Source organism: Halichoeres trimaculatus, unplaced genomic scaffold, assembly GCF_033239565.1.
Source record: "Halichoeres trimaculatus isolate MK-OKI-2021-1 unplaced genomic scaffold, fHalTri1.1 fHalTri1_scaffold_7, whole genome shotgun sequence".
In the NCBI taxonomy this organism is placed as follows: domain Eukaryota; kingdom Metazoa; phylum Chordata; class Actinopteri; order Labriformes; family Labridae; genus Halichoeres; species Halichoeres trimaculatus.
In genome coordinates, this window is record NW_027437185.1 from 716,478 (window position 1) to 736,152 (window position 19,675).

Consider the following 19,675-nt stretch of genomic DNA (forward strand, 5'->3'; position numbering starts at 1 on the left):
CCTGTAACTCACTGAATGCTTTGAATGGCTGTACTCATGTTGGGTTGAGATGAGATCACACTTTTTTAATTTGCCCTGATGTTGGATCTCTGTGTTGTGATTTAGTACTGTATAAAGAAAGATGTATTGATTGGTTGAATAGTTGTTGTTTTTGTTTTTTTTAACTTGACTTGCCGTGTCAAGCTAACAAAAAGCAGCTGTGTGGATCTTTGTGTTCATGTGTATTTTGAGGACAAAGTATGGAGTCAGAAATCCCATGATGGCAACAATAAGCTGGATTCACTGAAACTCTGTGCCTGGTTCATTTAATTAACCATGTTTGCACTTCCAGTGGACCTCTGTCTCCCTTTCTTCTAGAAAAACGAGGACAGACGAGAGCTGTGGGTCAGTATGCGGAACAGCTGAGCCCTGATGGTTCATCGTGTCATGGTGTACAGTCGGTCTTTGTGATACAGATTTTTTTTGTTTCAGCTCACCGTAGAGCTGGGTTATGTGCTCCAGGTCTTGGGGTTCCAAACGGAAGTGTAGTGGGTCTCCTACCGGTCCCTGGTAGTACGGTCTCATCACTGAGTGCCGGGATGAGGAGTGAGTTAATCCAAGAGCATGTCCGAACTCATGGACTAGCACGGTGAACAGGTCAGTGCCCTCAGAGGCTAGAAAATGAAAAAGAAAAAAAAAGGAAAAAAAAGAAAAATAACCCAGACCTTTATTGTCTTTTCAAACAAACAGTGATAATCAATGATTTCAATCAGGACTTTATTGTGACATTTTAATCTGACATTATTCAGAGTCAAATTTGTTTTCTGTGGAAGTAAAAACTAATATTTTTACTCATTTAATTCATTAGTTTTTAACTTTTTTTTCGGTTGCATTTGAAAAGTTTTGGCTGATGAGTTATTTCAGACAGTAATGTTAAACTGAGAAACTTCTGCTGATACTGAATGTGTTTAGTATCAAAGAGCTTGGCATCCATGGTGTGAACTTTGCCTTTCTAACCATCAGAGCTGGACTCACCTGAGGTTACACACTATGAGAAAAGATCTGAGGGTTTTTGACTGGTACTACCTGGCTGTCTGAAAGCCCAGGCCTCCTCTGCATCCAGGTGGACTACTCCAGCCCGAGCAGGGTCTGATGGGAAGAAGGCATGGCCAACTGCACCACCTGCCCCATCGAAAGGATAGCCATCACCGTGGTAACCACCTAGGAAGTCTACCTGTAGGTCTGCTGCCTCTGGATTCCCCACCTGAAGACAGGAACGTTATCCTTGGAGCCCTTCATCAGAAGAGAATGACTCATTAACCCAGCCCCAGGCGAACATACAAACCTCATGAAACTCCAGAGGAGTGGGTTCCGCCCAGACCCTCAGAGCATAAAAGACCAGAGAGCGAATCATTTCACGGGACAGATGGGAGGAGGACAGGTACGAACGCAGCCTAAGGACAGAAGCACAGAGATAGGGACACCACAGAGTGTTTGAAGTTAATTTCATTCTTGAGGAAGACTCACACAGAAGTGACTTTGTGAAAGTACCCTACAGCCTCTGGAGCAGTGCAGGTTAATCCACATGTTCCCAAAGCATAGGAAAGCTCTTCACAAGAGTGCACTGGTTCTTCTACAAACTTATATGAGAACAAATACACTGCAGAATCTGAGATCTGAGCAGGTCTTTGTGTCTAGTTTTTAGTATAAATGGTCAAATCAGAGTTAATATAAACCTGGAAAGTCCCAAAAAATGTCTGATTTCAAGATGTTTAGGAGAAAAATGGCACCTGAATGGTAGAGAGTAAAATAATAAAGCTCAGTATTTTGATTCTAACATGTCCCTGGCCACCTGTGAGTTTGATACTAGAGAGATAAAACAGATGAACCACTCTGAAAAAGAATCTGCTGACAGATTCGATCTGACCTCCAGTTGATGTTCCTGCGTTTCCACATTGAGACAACTCTTCTTCTTCTTCTGCTCCCCATGTCCCTCCCCTCTCCACCAACCGCTGACCTCAACAGCTCAGTGTCTGGAAGTGAGCATCGTGGACCTTTCATCAGTGCTATCGTGTCCTCATCTGATGTCACAAAAACACAAACGTTTAAGATCCCCGGTTAGAGATGTTAAACCCAAACCTTGATTAACCATCTTTTCACAGCCACACTCTGTGGTCCTCACCCACAACTCCAGTGTCCTTTAGGCCTGCAAACCTTTGCATGGCTCTGACAGCATTGGTTACAGCTGTCCATGCCTGCAGCTGACCTGCAGAGGGGTCAGGGGGTGGGAGGTAGCCATACATTATCAACCAATCCTGTGACGAGAGGAGAGTGTCACCACTGTTACCATGGGTAAATCATGTAAAACTCTTACATTGTCAATGACCCATCTGGATTGTTGAGCAAACAGTGAACACACAGCATGTGGACTGGTCATTACAGGGGCTGGCCATGAGTCCTGGCTCAAACACTGGTAGTAAATGTTTGGTGGCACACTAAAATGACAAACCAACACTATTGTATAAACTATGTGAGTAAGAAGCCACTTGATGGCAACAGAAGTGCATCAACAACAGGAGCTGGATGGGTCTACTGATGTGAGGTAACTATGCTGGCCAGGAGGTGTCAGACGGTTTGGATGGTTAGAGCACTCTACAAAATGGAAAACACAGACACTACACCGCAACACAAACACACGTCCTGGTTGCTAGGCGCCACTCAAGTGCTTGCCTGTTGTCGCAGCTCTTTCTTTTTTGTTCATTTCTTGTAATTTTTCGTCACTTTTTTTTGTCATCTTTGCATTTGTAGTGGATCATTACTTTGTATGGTTCATTGTTGGTCATGGACACCAAACTGTTTTTGTCTTTAGGGATATTTTTACTATTTCTGCTCCTGTGTTTGTCTGGAGATCCTACATGTAACCTTGACCGCATTGTTTACATTTGAGATCAGCTGTTAGCAGCCTGTAGCATGCCAATGCTAAATGGTGTAAGGCCTGATGTTTCACCACAAGGTGAGGAGAAGGAGATGAGGACGATGTGCTGGCACTGAGTTGATGAAGTGATGACATTGATCTGTCCTTCCATCCATTGTTATTGGGAACGTAAGATCTATCTCTAATAAGATGGACAAGCTAGCCATGCTAACGCAGCAAAGAGGGAATACTAGAAGGCCGAGTAGTATCGTGCTATTCACAAACATGGCTAACAGAGCTAACACCAGACACCAACGACACATTGGAGGAACTGAACCGTTGATACAAGGCAGGATGGATCCATGCTTTCATGTTGTTGAGGCCAAATTCTGACCCTACCATCTGAATGTGGAGCAGAAAACAAGACTCATCAGACCAGGCAACGTTTCTCCAATCTTCTATCGTCCAGTTTTGGTGTGTCTGTGTGAACTGTAGCCTCAGTTTCCTGTTCTTAGCTGACAGGAGGGTCACCCGGTGTGGTCTTCTGCTGCTGTAGCCCATCTGCCTCAAGGTTGGACGTGTTGTGTGTTCAGAGATGCTCTTCTGCAGACCTCAGTTGTAACCAGTGGTTATTTGAGTTACTGTTGCCTTTCTATCAGCTCCAACCAGTCTGTCCATTCTCCTCTGACCTCTGGCATCAACAAGGCATTTTGTCCCACAGAACTGCTGCTCACTGGATATTTTCTCTTTTTGGGACCATTCTGTGTAAACCCTAGAGATGGTTGTGGGTTAAAATCCCAGTGGATCAGCAGTTTGTGAAATACTCAGACCAACAACCATGCCATGTTCAAAGTCCCTTAAATCACCTTTCTTTTCTATTCTGATGCTTGGTTTGAGCTGCAGCAGATCATCTTGACCATGTCTACATGCCTAAATGCATTGAGTTGCTGCCATGTGATTGGCTGATTAGAAATTTGTGTTAACAAGCAGTTGAACAGGTGTGCCTAATTAAATGGCCAGTGAGTTTATTTTCTTATGGCTTTTTTAGCACTTTCTGTACACTTTCTTATTTATTTATCTATCTTTTTGTAATGCTGCGGTGACTCCTGAATTTTCCCTTGGGGATAAATAAAGTATATTCTATTCTATTCTATTCTATTCTATTCTATTCTATTCTATTCTATTCTATTCTATTCTATTCTATTCCATTATATTCTATTCTAACCACAAAAAAACACATCACAAATACAGACACTCGAATATAACAACAAAGAGCTACAACACAAGTAAAAGTGGTGTTAGGTTGAACATGGACATATGTCAAATATGCTGTGAGGATGATCTGTTTTAATTGGACTGCAGTGCCACCCTTTGGCCCTGAGTCTTACATTTCTGTCTGCTTGTCCTTTTGTTTGTTTGTCTGTCTGTCCATCTGTTTGTTTGTTTCTTTGTTTGTCTGTATTTCAGTCAGTTTGGTTGTTAGTTTGCTCATCTGTCTGTTTGTTTGTCTGTGTGTTTTTCTGTCTGTGTCTGTGTCTGTCTGTCAATCTGTATATTTGTCTGTAAGTCTGTGTGTTTGTTCGTGTCTTTCTGTATTTCAGTCTTAGTCTGTCAGTCAGTCTGTCTGTCCATCTGTCCGTTTGTTTCTTTGTTTGTCAATATTTCAGTCAGTTTGGTTGTTAGTTTGTTTGTTTGTCTGTTTGTTAATGGTCTGTCTGCATGTATTTCCATCTGTCTGTTTGTCTGTCTGTCTGTCCATTTGTTTCTTTGTTTGTCTGTATTTCAGTCAGTTTGGTTGTTAGTTTGCTCATCTGTCTGTTTGTTTGTCTGTGTGTTTTTCTGTCTGTGTCTGTGTCTGTCTGTCAATCTGTATGTTTGTAAGTCTGTGTGTTTGTTTGTTTGTCTTTCTGTATTTCAGTCTTAGTTTGTCTGCCTGTCTGTCTGCCTGTCTTTCTCTCTGTCTGATCATTCGTCCGTTTGTTTGTTTTTACCACCAGCTGTGTGCTGTCATCTTCAGTTGGGCTCACAGGTGCAGTCAGGGGTAGGCCAGGTGTCACTTGGGCAGTGGCAGATGTTGGCTTCCATCCTTGGCTCAGGAACAGAAGCAGGACCCAGATGCTCATCATGGCTGCATCCTTTAGGGACGATCACCTTGGAGAAATCTTCAAATCTGGAGCCTCAGGTGATTGTGTCTTACTGGAGGAAACAACTCATTTAATTGAAATTTGAGATAAAGCTAAACTTTGAATCATTTCTGACCTAAGAATGAACAGAGTGAACCCTCTTGTCAGTCAACCAAAATGATTGTCTCTGGGGGAGGCGGGGCTGCGTCAGGCTAGCGTCAACACACAGAGTGCAACAAGTGAGCCTTGTGAGCTCGTCTGGGGCAGCACAGGTTAACATGGAACTTGGGAGGAAAAGAGATGATTGTAAAGCAAATTGCCACACCCCTAGAGTAGAATATTTCCGCTTAGGGCTGAACGATTTTAAGAAAAGATTGAATTGCGATTTTTCTGGCAGATATTGTGATTTCAATTCGATGCACAATTTTCTTCAAATCAAGCTTTGGGATATTTACATGTAGGGCTGAGCGATTTTAGGAAAAGATCTAATTTTTCTGGCAGATATTGCAATTCAGGATTTTTTAATCATCAATAGTGATGATAAATAACCTGTTTTCATCAATTTCTACTCCTAAACAGAGGCTTTGTGTTGTTGACCTGCTTACCAGCACTTTTAACACATAGATTGTCTACAAATTTGTAAAACAGAATGTGTATAATACTTGACACAACAGATCCTGGGTCAGTCAGGAGCGCTGTAAAAAAATTGCTGCTTTGGCGATCTCAAAATTGCATTGTCTAAAATTGCGATTTCGATCTGAAAACGATAAATCGTTCAGCCCTATTTCAGCTTCAAACGAGCCCATCAGCACGGGCGAGCCAGTGTGCAGCAACAAAATAAGGCAATACAACAAACTCACATGTTCACCTAAAACACAACCACCTGACCCAGTTTTCCCAGATGGGGAAGAAACAGCACCTGCAGATGCAGAGTCTTTGTCCTGACAGTTGACACTCACTGAGGTGTTTGATCCACAAAGTAAATACAAACAGTCTGTGTGTTCTCACAGACAGTGGATTCTGAACGCTTCAAACTCAGACAACTGGACTGTTTATGGTTTGGGCCTCATGGATGAAAGGAAAAACACCTTCACAAACTCTGAACAGTCCAGTTGCCTCAGTTTGGAGCGTTCAGAATAACTGACCTGGATGATGAGAAATTACATGGACATAGAAAGTGCAGTTTGCTACATCAAAAAGGAATTGTTGCCCTTTAAAACAGTTTTTTGTTCAAGGGAAATTTTTGACTGAGTCCATTTTATTTTTATTTTTATTTTAAACTTATTTATTTAGGATATTTGAAACTTGTTGATTTTCTAATTACAATAGTGAAAAAAATACTCATAAAAATGTATTGAATTTGAATGGATGTATTGCATTTTTATCATATAGTAGTTTTATATATGTGGTTAATTTGGCTTCAAATATTGTCAATAATACTGTTTGTTGTCAACAGTTGTGGTACAATATATCGTCCAACAAAATTTGTTATTGGCAAGGCCCACGGTTTTCAGGTGTTTCCAGCCTCAGACTGAAATCCTTTCTGGATCACACCTCCATCACACATCAGCTGATGCGCTCCTTTCATTGGTGGTTCAACTGTTTTCATTGACATAATCTACAGAGACTCATTACCGCAGAGGTTTGTACAGAAACATATGGACCCTCTCTGGTGACAGTGGAATAAAATAAATAAATAATATGTGGCCACGACTTATTTACTCATGGCTACAAGATAAAAAATAATAATAATGCGTGGCCACAAGATAATTCTCATACAGTAGTGTGGTCACATCTGTGACAGATTGTTGCTGGTCATTGTTTGTGAAGAAGGTAATTGTAGTCTGCTTTTGTATTTAAGTGTAGCTCTGTCATTGTTGTCATGACGGGTGTAATGTAAGTAATGATGTAAAGGAAAGGGAGAGGGCCTACAACCATGTGATGCCAGACATGTCGGTGTTAATGCTAAATGAAGATGATATAAAGTGCCAGCTGAAAAGTGTAACAGTTGTTTTTTAGCGCTGATATCTCATATCTTAATATTTGATTAGCTAAGTATTATGTTAATGCAGCATGAGGGTCATTTTCAGATAATAAGACAACAACGATATTTTGTTTCCTTGTATATATTTTTTTATTTATATCTATAATTATTTATTTATTTATTTTTGTTACCATGGCGGCGCTTATAATAGCTGCAGCTTATGGCTCTCTCAACCAGTGTGTTGAAAACAGACAAATAGACAATCTTAAAACTAGATATGATAGACATGAACTGCTCCGGATAGGACAGGAAGTCAAACAGAGCATCACTTCTGACTTTATTAGCTCGCACAACATCCCGACGGACATAGCAAGAACTCCTGGGTCTTCGTGGCTCACTACGCCGACGAAGAGGCGACGTAGGCAGCGTCGAGAGAGAACGCAGAAGCGGGGCTGCAGGGCCGGAATGCTTACATGGCTAAGGAAGTGAGCACACAAACCACCTCTCCCAAGCATCTTTCTCTCGAATGCACGATCCCTCGCCAACAAAATGGATGAGCTGAGGCTCCAGGTTGTAGTTAACAACATCGTTAAGGACAGCTGCATTATTATGATCACGGAATCTTGGATAAACTCATCCATACTGGACTCGGCTATCAAGCTAGCAGGCTATATAGCATATCAACAGGATAGAACGGATAAACAACAACAACTGGTGTACTGACGCAGTGACTGTGGACAGCCAGTGCTCTGCGGAACTGGAATATATGACTGTTAAATGCAGGCCCATCTATCTTCCCCAGGAGTTAACGGGGGTGTCTGTGACTGTTGTTTACATCCCACCCGATGCTAGTGCTAGCGTGGCTAATGGACTACTCCACATCAGCATTAGCAAGCAGCAGAGCTGACACCCCGAAGCAGCAGCACACATTGTAGCAGGGGACTTCAATCATGTGGACCTTAAAACAGTGCTCCCCAGGTTTCATCAGCATGTTAAGTGAGCCACCAGAGGAGCTAATATACTGGACAAGGTGTACTCCAACATCAAGCTGTGTTACAAAGCTAAACAGCTAGCACGCCTGGGCCAGTCTGACCACATGTCCTTGCTCACGATCCCTGCATACACCCCCCTTGGGAAAACTGCCCCTAGCACCAGAAGGAGGATCACAACCTGGTCTGATGATGCCTCTGAGTAGCTACAGGACTGCTTTGAAAGGACTAACTGGGACATTTTTAATACATCAAAAACTGCACAGACAACGTCACAGTGGATAAGACTATCCGGGTGTACCCTAACAGGAAGCGCTCTGTACAGTGCAGCCAGAGCCAACCTGAAGAGGGGTATCAGAGAGGCCAAGAGAGACTACAGCAGGAGGATCGAGGACCACCTAGAGAGTAACAATAGCAGACAGGTGTGGCGGGGGGTCCAGCACCTCATGAACTACGGGGACAACACTGGAGCTGCTGAGGGAGGAGCCTCACTGGCAGAGGAGCTGAATAACTTCTTTGCCCGCTTCGAGACAGGATCTCAGGAGGCAGCTACACCACACCCTGCGGTCCAGAGCAGCTCCAGCCTCACACTGGAGGAGCATGACGTGAGGTGCACGCTGAGGGCGGTCAACCCATGGAAGGCAGCTGGACCCGACGGTGTCCCTTGACGAGTGCTGAAGGACTGTGACCAGCTGACCAGCTGGCTGGAGTGTTCACTAGACTCTTCAACCAGTCCCAATTCATTGTTCCACCGTGCCTGAAGTCCTCCACCATCGTCCCCCTGCCCAAGAAGCAACACATCTCCAGCCTCAATGACTACCGGCCAGTAGCTCTAACTCCAGTGGTGATGAAGTGCTTTGAGAAACTGGTACAGGGTCACATTACCTCACTCCTCCCCGAGAGTCTCGACCCCCACCAGTTTGCCTACAGGTCAAACAGATCAACAGGGGATGCTGTAGCCACAGCACTCCACATGTCACTGTCCCACCTGGAGCAGCAGGGGACCTACACGCGGATGCTCTTTGTGGACTACAGCTCCGCGTTTAACACCATCCTTCCTCTAAAACTGGTGGGTAAACTGGAAGACCTTGGACTTCCAAACTGTATCTGTACATGGATCTACAGCTTCCTGTTGGACCGTAGGCAGGGGGTGAGCGTAGGAGACCACACATCCGGGTTCGTCAGCCTCAGCATCGGCTCCCGCAGGGCTGCGTGCTGAGCCATCTGCTCTACACCCTTTACACATCGGACTGTACTTCTGCACATCCCAGAAACACCATCATCAAGTTTGCTCATCTCTGGGGGGGATGAGCCTGCATACAGGGCTGAGGTGGAGCAGCTGACTGGGTGGTACAGTGATAACAACCTGCTCCTCAACACAGGTAAGACCAAGGAGCTGATCATCGACTTTCGGAGGACTAAGACAGACATTACACCCCTACACATCAAAGGGGAATGTGTTGACAGGGTAGAGGACTTCCATTTTCTGGGAGTCCACTTAGGGAAGGACCTGACCTGGACAGTGAAAACCTCTGAGCTACTGAAGAAGGCCCAGCAGAGACTGCACTTCCTGAGGGTGCTCAGGAAGAACAACATCCCCCAGAGACTGCTTGTGTCTTTCTACAGGTGCACCATCGAGAGCATCCTGGTGTACTGTGTGTGTGTGTGGTCCACCAGCTGCACAGTGGCTCAGAGGACGTCACTACAAAGGATTATCAGCACAGCTAAAAACATCACAGACTGCCCTCTCCTCACACTGGAAGAACTGCACCATTCCCACTGCCTTTGAAAGGCGGGAAAAATAACCCAGGACCCCTTTCACCCCAGACACCACATGTTTAATCTGTTACCGTCAGGCAGGCAGTACAGGTCAATCACCACAAGGACAAACTGGTTCAGAGACAGTTTCTACCCATTAGCAGTAAGGGTCCTGAACAAAGGCTGAAAAAAATACCTCATGTGTCATATAAATATGATATAACAATTACCTCATTAATGTACCTGGACATGGCAGCTATTTTGCACTTTTAACTGTTTTGCACTGACTGAAGGGCTCTTGCAATTTTGTTGCACTGGTTGCAATGACAAATAAAGTTCTATTCTATTCTATTCTATTCTATTCTATTCTATTCTATTCTATTCTATTCTATTCTATTAGATTCTATTCTATTCTATATAAGGCCGAGCCCCAAGAATCGGGGCGAAGCCCTATTTAAACCCTTGCCATTATTCTTCTTCTTCCGTGTGCGCCTTTAACCCCAAATTGCGTGCCTTTTGCTCGGAAAAAAAGGCAAACACACCTAGCCCATAAATTCAATCCTAGTAAAAAATTTATGATTCCACTGCTTGCCCAAAAATAAATGCTCCATAGCACCACCAAGGGGCTCAAAATTTCAATCCCTCTGGCTACTTTGAGTTTCAGGCCTGAAATTTTGTGGGCATGACAATCATGCCTAGACCTACAAAAAAGTCGCTTACAACTATCATGATATCTCCATGAACAGGGACTTCTTTATTTGGACCTGAACATGGTAATTTGGTGATTTTTTTAGGCTACATATTTGAACTAACGAGTCCTAGGTTTTTTCACTTATCAACCCCAAACTTGGCCTGAGTATGCTAGAGACATTGGAGATAAATACTCATGATTAAATTTTTATAATTTTTATAATTTTTGGGGGTGTGGCTACAACACTGGCTCAAATTTCAGCATTTTTAAACTTTTTTAACTTCGTCCAAATCTTAATAGCTCTCTTGTACAATGTTGGATCAAGACCCAAATCCTGATTCCATTTCTATTACTAGTTGCACAAACAATAATGTTCCATAGCACCACCAAGGGGCTCAAAATTTCAGTCCCTCTGGCGAATTTGAGCTTCAGGCCTGAAATTTTGTGGGCATAACAATCATGCCTAGACCTACAAAAAAGTCTGTTATGACTATAGTCAATTTCAAACAGGAAGTTCACTATCTGGATGTAAACACTGTATTTGGGGGATTTCTAGCCTACGTTTTACATGGAACAATTCCTAAGTTTCTCATCTGATACACTCCAAACTTGGCTTTAGTATACTACACACATTAAAAATGAAAGGTTACAAATGGATTTTTGCCACGTCAATGGGTGTGGTCACAAATGACTGTCAAAGTTGACCATTTTGGCTGCTTCATGAAAACCTTAATAGCTGTCTTGTACATTGTTGGATCAGGACCAAAATGCACACAGAGGTTCATTGTCACAGCCTCAGTGCATTTCTATCACTGGTTGGGCTAACATCAATGCTCCAGAGCGCCACCCAGGGGCTCAAATCTGCAGCCTGTCCAGCTACTTTCAGCTACGGGCATGACATGTTTTGGGCATAACTACCATGCTTAGACCTCCGTTCATGCCATATTTTGCTGCACTGGCTAGGATATGCTCTGATTGGCGGGCACCAGGCGAGGGCTTGCAGCTTTAATTCTTTATATATTTGATTACATAAAAGTACCTGGGATCTGGTTGCTGTGGGAAAACTGCTAGATGATGTTTGTGTGTTGGCTACTTGGTAACAAGTTTCATACAGATTTTTGTTATTTTTACAGAATTGTTTTCTGTAATATCTGTAAATTGTTAAGTTTGGATGTTCTAAAGGCCTTCCTGCAGTTTCTGCAGGGCCGAGGAATTCAAGAAGAAATCATAAAAAATCTAAAAGATGACAAGGTGAGCTATTCCTCCCCCAGATGTTGGAACTATGCAATTAAGAATGTTTTGCAATGGTTAATTGTTATACCATAGCCTTATAAACAGTGTTTTTATTCCGCTTCACATGGTCACACTCACAGTTTTCTTTAAGGTGAATAGGTCTTATTCCAACCCAGAATAGCCTAATTTCAAGTTTATATGAATATTACCAGGATTTTCTGTTTTACTTGCTGAACACCTTTTTTTGCCATGGGTAATTGTTCACCTTATACCTTATCAATGATCTTAGGCAGAAGACGCTCGAACACATTAACATGTTTCAGTCTATAAAGCCAGTTAGTCATCTGAACAATCAGGTTAGTTGTATTTGTAAATTGCAATTTATTGTTTAACATTATCATAAACATTTAAATTTGTTCAACAAATCTGTGACTCAATAAACCTATAGATGTTTGCATTGATTCTGTGGATTAACGAACTCCATTGCTGCAATATCAGTGTACCATGTCTCAGTCCAGTGAGTAATTTTTTTTTGCCTGTTTAATTAATTAGATGTGTCAAGTGTCATAAAAGAATAACTATCCTTGGATGAAATTTAAAGTCTCAGGAAGCCCTGAGATGCCAAGTTGACTTGAAAACACCTAATGTAGGTTATGCCATGTTTTATCCAAAATGTTCACTGTAGCTGGCACTCTTTGCTTTCATGTTCAGCTGAATGGGTGTGTGAAGTGAAGATTCAGGCTAAAGCATGGTGTGAATAAAATCTTTCCCAATCAGCTTGGCATTGCTGGGCTTCATAAGACTAGGACCTTCACCTTTGAGCTAGTTCCTGCTGTAAAATGTAAAATAGTAAAAAAAAAAAAAACAAGAAGGTAAAATCGATTCATATTCCACAGCAAGAATCTGTAGAAAAAAAAGAATATTCATATGAAGCTTATTGAGCTCTTTCATTTAAAACATATATGAGTGTCATAGAGGTAAAGACTGCACAAATATACAGTGGTATAGCCAATAGGAAAGATGTGCAGGGCAGAAAACAGAGAAAAGAGGAGGAGGAAAGGAAAGCCCAATTAAGAGGATGGCTATGTCAACAAAGTGCTGTTTAGTGTTTCTGTGTTATTTTAGGCTGACTGGCACTAAAGCTATCGTTAGCTAAGTAATAAATCTAAAGGCAAAGCTAGCTAAATAATGCAATGTTATGATGAGCTATTGATAGATTCATACAGATTGAGATGAATGCTCAACCCTCACTTTTGGGCTTAGTAGTTTTATTGCTATAGGTTACTACTTTACACCTGCATTGCAGGGTTGCAAAACCCAAACCCTTGTCATGCTTGCCGAATTTGCCTTGAGTCTCAAAATTAGTAGCAGGCTGCCCCATTATATCAGTGATAATGTGGCTACAGCTATCAATTAAAAAATCGATTTAAATTGTTTGTCCTGTGCAGCCATATATGCTTTTCGTAAGCTAATAACTGTACCCGTGCCTGTACAGACACACTCAGCAAATTCTTAAAGCCCCCAACTCCTGGAGGAGAAGGGACTTCTACACCACTCTCTGAAGCATGTAAGTAACTCAAACCAATTATTTCTGGACTCTATGTAATTCAAAATACACTGCTGTGTTGAAGATTGTTTGATTGTTTTGTTTTGGGTTTTTTTTTCTTACCTCCTTAAAGGAGTAAAACTGGCTTTGTTATGTGAGCCGGGGGGCACCCAATCTCGCTGGGGCACCAAAATGTGTAGGACCTGCCCTGCCTAATATTGTCAAAGTGCATAAATTTATTGAAGTAATCTCACTGTTAATGCTTCTGCTTTAACACAAATACACTAGTTGAAGGGATGGAAGAACAGTCCACTTAAGATAGACTTTCAACCTCACCTGAATAATGTGCTGAAAGCAGAGCTGCACAAGTTATTTGTCCAGGTAGTCCCCAACACACAGGCCCTCATCTTTCATTTCACCCAGAAGATGGATCCAGTACTCCATGCCTTCTCTGCGCAGCTCACCCCACCAACTTTCAGTCCTCTGATTTGTCGTACTTGCTCCTGTAATGTAGCTTTGCTCACCAGCTCTGCTGTCGACATCAATGCAGCGAAGGTTGGTCTGGATGTCTTGGATAACCACGTTCTCTGTTCCTGCATTGGTCCCGATGATGCGGGGACAGCCACCAAACTCCTCAATGGCCTGTATGAAGTAGCCTCCTATGACGTATGGGTCGCTGCTTGTGTATCCAGCTTCCAACCAAATTACATTGCACCAATAACCATCTATGCGTCCACTGATGCAGATTCTGTACGGTTTTAACTTGTCATAAGAATCTACATGCCAGATATAGTTGGGTGCTTGAGCAAAATACTGCCTACGATTTAATATTCTGAAACAACGATTGACTGATGCATCAGGGTCCAGAGCTTCAAGAATCAAATGAACACCTTCCTTTTTTGCACATATGCCATTTTTCAAGCACTTATTGTGCATCCACCTGTAGCCATGTAGTCTCCCAGGTCCTTCCAGTTGGTGAATGATGAAGTCTGTGACCTCCCAACATCTGCAAATTCCTTGCGTTCAAGACTGTGCTATTTGAGCAGCCGGATTAAATGTCTCTTGCTATGTATCAACCCGTATCCAACCGCAATCGACAGAGGAATGTCATCGTAATTCATTCCCAAATTGAAATAAATTGAGATTATTTCAAACTTGTCCATAACCATTAAAAGTCTTGATATCACTGTAAAAGTGACAGATCCCGAATTATCTCATGGCCACACATCATTATTATTATTACTTTTACAGCAAGTTATTATTTTTCTTTTTACACCAGGTGAATTATCTCGTGGCCACACATTTCTTTTCTAATGTCACCAGGGGGGCTTTATAGGAACAGGCTCAGTATGCTTGAATATTCCACTCCTGGTGACTGAGGTCTCTCAGGAAAAATTTAGAATGAACCCATGACAGCTGATGTGTCACAGCATGAATGAATGAATGAATGAATGAATGAATAAATGAATGAATAAATGAATGAATGAAAATAATGGGAAACATGCTCACTAAAATTCCCACAGGGAAACACTAAAGCAGACTCAATCAGGAGATGGAGGAACATTACCATAAAGCACAAAGAGGAGGAAACACTAACAGGACATCCTGGATATCTGTGTGTGTGTGTGTGTGTGTGTGTCTGTGTCTGTGTGTGTGTGTCTGTGTGTGTGTGTGTGTGTGTGTGTGTGTGTGTGTGTGTGTGTGTGTGTGTGTGTGTGTGTGTGTGTTTGTATGTGTGTGTGTGTGTGTGTGTGTGTGTGTGTGTGTGTGTGTGTGTGTGTGTGTGTGTGTGTGTGTGAGACATGGAAGGTGCACCATTTAATAAGTCAGAGTCCAGCGGGCTAAGGAAGGAGAGTAATCAGAGGAAAGCGGTGAAAGCGGTGAAGGAGGCTAGAAGGTGATACTACAAACAGCTAGGGTTGTAGCTGTCATAGGAGTTTAAGTCCTGACAGGAAGCAAAGTGTGGACTTTCCACACACAGTGGATATCTTTTGCTGTCCCTAACACCTTCATTAAAGTTATCAGCGTGAGCAGCAAACCCTGGGTGTCACACAAAGAACCATAGAGCTCAGATGGCGTTGGATCAAAAACCTTGTCTCATTTTCAGTATAAGATGTCTTTTTAGTCTTAAAACAAGCCAAATTCACCTGACCAGTCCAGAAAAAAAGTCTTGTTTCAAGTTGTTTGAAGGCAAAAATGAGGTCTGAATTCCTTGAACAAGTAAAACAAAATTTTTCATTCAACATGTAAATGACCTGCAAAAAGATATGTCTGAGGAGGACCAAAGGGGCGTGCTCAAAAGCTCTACTCCCAACAATGAATACCTATCTCAGACTGATTAAATACAACAGGATTCAGAGAATTTGACACCCTGGATATACTGAACAAGATCAGTCAAAGTATTCCTGATATCTGTGTTAAATGCAATGCTGAAAGGGGCACCTTATCTCATTGTTTGTGGGACTGTTCTGAGATTGGAAAGTTCTGGATTGAAGTCTCAAAATGGAATTCTCAGATGACTTTGATTCCAGTACCTGACTGTCCTATGGTTGATATTTGTAGATTGTACCCAGAGGACTGTGTGCTAAGCATCAAAGAGAGGAAAAGTACAGACCTGTTCAAAACAAAAAACCCTTTTTGTAGCATTGTGTCATTTGACGTCACAAAAGGGACTGGCATTTCTGTGCTCTACTTTGAGCCAATGTGAATAACAGGTGGTCATGAGCGAGGTCGGGCTTTACGGGTCATGGTTTTTTTTGTGTTTCTTCCAAAGTATTATTTAATTTGACCATCCATTAAGATGATTAAAATGTGTTTGGATGAATGAATGCAGAAATATAGCTTAACAAGACATGGATTCCACTTTTTCGGACTCAGTGAGTTAGCTTTCATGCTCTGATTTGTTTTGTGAAGCTGACAACACAGGACTTTATTTCTGCATCGGTCACAAATAACCCAGTAATCTGTGGAGCCCATTTCTTAACAGGAAGATTGATGTGATGGAGTCAATTCTATAAAGTGTATGGATGGAGTTCAGGATGGGATACCGCAGCCAGGTCCAGGTGAGACTGACGTGGCTGCTGTCCCATCAGACAACTCCAGCTTCACCGGCAGCAGCAGCCTCTGGCCATGCTCCTAGTGGCAGACGTAAACAAGGATTTGTCAGAGATTCAACTTGAGGTTCAACCCTATGGAAACATGAGCTGGCCAAGTCTTGGTTTTCTGACTCTGGATCAGTGGATAGACTCTGATAAACCTCTCTGTCTTTCTCTCTATGGGTTTTATCATGACGGTTCAAAGCGCGTTGCTTTATGATCAGCTCTTACACATACTACATATTTTGAAGTTAGTGTATCTGATTTCAAACTTTAAATACGCTGATGTGAACACAGCATTAGGCTACATATCTCTAGCTAACAGCGCTCACTCACTGGAACACCTGCTCTGTTCTCCTCTGGTTCTCCTCACACCACAGCTCCACTGCTCTCCTACAGCTGTGATTCCACCTCATCCTGCCCTGTTCCTGGTCTCCATCTTTCTTAACAGGCTCATAATTATAACCCTGAGGACCATCATATGGATAGAACACAGGTTTTCTGTGGTGATCTGTGTTGGCCTGTGTGGACTTTCCCTGGTCTCCCCTGCAGAGCCTTGGCTCTGCTCTGTCTCTCACTCTGCGCTCATGACTTCTGCACACCTGATTATGATCACAATCACCTGAAGGCTGTATTAAAGCTCCGTGGAGGGAGGACTCAGTGCCAGATTATCCACCAAGTGGTACATCCGCTGACTTAAGAGTATCTAAAACATTGAAATGATCCTTGTAGTGATTGTGCTGCTTGTAACTGCTGTTCTCCTTTGTTTCCTCCAGTGTCTTCATGAGCCTCCTGTCTCTTTGCCTCACTCTGCCACGCTCTCCCACAGTTTCCCACGCTGCCTCATGGACTCTCACCTGTCTCACCCTCCCCACACCCTCAGCACATTACCTGAAAAATAAAATTCACTGTAACTGCTTCCTTTGCCCCTGCCTGCTTTTGGGTCTGACATTTATTACCAGTCGAATACCGTAACATTTTCTTCCTCTTCCCTGACAGGAGTGACAGTCTGATCCATGTTAATTAATGTTAAACAGAGGCAGAAGCAGTGGGGACTCCCTCTGTGACGTTACGTTCAAATGCTGGTTTTTAATGTGAAAGTACAAAAACCCGTACTGAAATGACTCCAGGAGACAATGTGGCTTATTCATTAAGGAATTTATTTCAGGATATTATTTTTAAGTTGTTTTCCTGTTAATTTCCTAACATTTGTCTTTCATCTGCAATATTTAAAGCAATGTGAAATTGAATAAGCTTTGGTGACGTGAAGGTGAAATGTCCTTAACTTTCTTACCTTAACCAAGGTACCAGCTATGCTCTGATTACTAATGTCACAACCCAGTCTTTACATTTGATTCTGCTTTAGCTTTTTTGTTTGTTTCCCCTCTGGGACAGGGGGACTGGATATTACATAGTTTTATGGCTATAAGTTTGGTTAAACATGTTTAAAGGTATTTTTGTAAACTTGTGAAAAAACACAATAAATAATGGTGAATTTTAAGAAATCCCATGACTCTCATCTACAGGCTTCTTTGAAGTTGCATCAATTTCTCTGGAAAACCAGATCTAAAATTGTTTTACTGAAGCTCTGTGACTTTGACTTCAAAGTGAAATGATGAAAACAAGCCCAACCCACGCTGGTGAGGAGAAACGTTTGGGAAACTCACATTCACAGAGCGATGGACCAGCAGGCTTAAAGTGATACTCCGGGATGGAACAAGTTGGGTCCTATCACAAGGGTTAGGGCAGAAATTACCCCTACAGCAGTGATTTTGTGCAGCAGAAGCCCAGAGCGCTCACACCAAACACCCCCTCCCTGCTCCCCTGCTGGTTTCCTCTGCACTCAGACTGGGCATATTTTACTTGACCAAAAACACAAATAAACGGACTCCCACTGAAAAAATCTGATATGGGTCTGCATTCACGCTTTATTTAGAGAATTTTCAGCGCATTACTTTTACACAAAAACACCGCTAAATAAGGCTCTAGTTCTCATCATGTCTCTTGGTCCTGGCAGACTACCTGTGTTTGTTTATATCTGGCATGCCGCGCGTGTAGACTGATACACTAAGCGTAATACACTAACTCGATACACTACACTAACTCGTAGCCAGCTGTGGCTCTGCAGTGGAGGTAGCGACACAGTTGTGTTGTAAAACAGCACAACCATTTCAGTCTCTGCCTGTTTTTAAATCCCTTCTTTAGACCCACTTTTTCTCCCTGGCCTTTGAAGTACAGTAGCTGGCGGTTGTATTATTATTATTATTATTATTATTAATTTTACTTATTTTATTTTGCTTCTTCTGTGTTTTTATTCATTTCAATTTGTTTTATGTCTTTTATATTGCTCCTTGTCTTTGACAAATTCATTTTATTTGTGTTTTATGTCTATTCCTTTATCTTGTATCTTATTCACTCTCCTGTACAGCACTTTGTTTTAACTATGGTTGTTTTTTTAAAGTGCTTAACAAATAAAGTTGGATTGGATTGGAGATATTACGTTATGGGCCCATTACATTTTAAAAAGGCCAAATTTATTATGTTTATTACGTTATGGGTCGTTATTACGTTATGGGCTTCTACGAGGGGTAATTTCTGCCCTAAACCTTGTGATAGGGCCCAACTTGGTCCATCCCTGAGTATCACTTTAAGGCTCCTCCGCTGTCAGCTCTTGATTTAAAGGGTTCTTCCTCTGACAGGTCCTCTGTGTGAAACGTCTGAACATTAACGAACATAAAAGCTCCATGAAAGAGCAGCTCCATGAAAGAGCAGCTCCATGAAAGAGCAGCTCCATGAAAGAGCAGCTCCATGAAAGAGCAGCTCCATGAAAGAGCAGCTCCATGAAAGAGCAGCTCCATGAAAGAGCAGCTCCTAAAACCAGAAAGTCTTCAGCCACTGTAATTGTGATCCGGTTATGAAGTGCTGTTGTCTAAGTGTGACGCTGATTTTTATGCCACTGATTCAAAAATCATCTTCATGTCTCTGTGTTCAGGATTTGTTTTTTTAATCTTTCCAACCCTCAAGGCTTCTTAAACCTTCCCAGACCTGAGCTTCTTGTGAGCATTTTGTATTTCTCATTTGTCAGACCTGATAAAATATAATATCTAAACTCAATCTTTGTACAGGATTTTTTTTCTGTTAGATATTTGTTGTTATAGATAAATACACTGTGTCACTGTATTGGGTCTAATGTTGTGATATCAAAAAAAGTTAACATGAGCAGGGTGTCTAAATGTGGCTGAGGGATCAAAGTCTCTGAAGGGGCATTTATGTCAGGAGGTTGAAATGTGACTCTGGCATAAACGCTTCATTCAGAAACAGAACGGAATATGGAGGAGACTGATTAGGATAGAACCCAAAGGA

At 42.2% G+C, this 19,675-nt stretch overlaps 1 protein-coding gene across 1 annotated transcript in view; it reads right to left on the reverse strand.

The window, feature by feature from the left end:
• The window catches only part of mmp17b (matrix metallopeptidase 17b), a 37,390-nt gene that overhangs the window by 16,873 nt on the left and 842 nt on the right, over positions 1-19,675 (reverse strand). Inside the window, exons 2-6 of the mRNA XM_074674734.1 lie at positions 2,162-2,294; positions 1,907-2,060; positions 1,325-1,433; positions 1,066-1,243; positions 477-653 (exon numbers count right to left, since the gene is read on the reverse strand). Coding sequence (XP_074530835.1) covers positions 477-653; positions 1,066-1,243; positions 1,325-1,433; positions 1,907-2,060; positions 2,162-2,282 — 739 coding nt within the window. The 5' untranslated portion in view covers positions 2,283-2,294. The remainder of the gene's footprint in view (positions 1-476; positions 654-1,065; positions 1,244-1,324; positions 1,434-1,906; positions 2,061-2,161; positions 2,295-19,675) is intronic.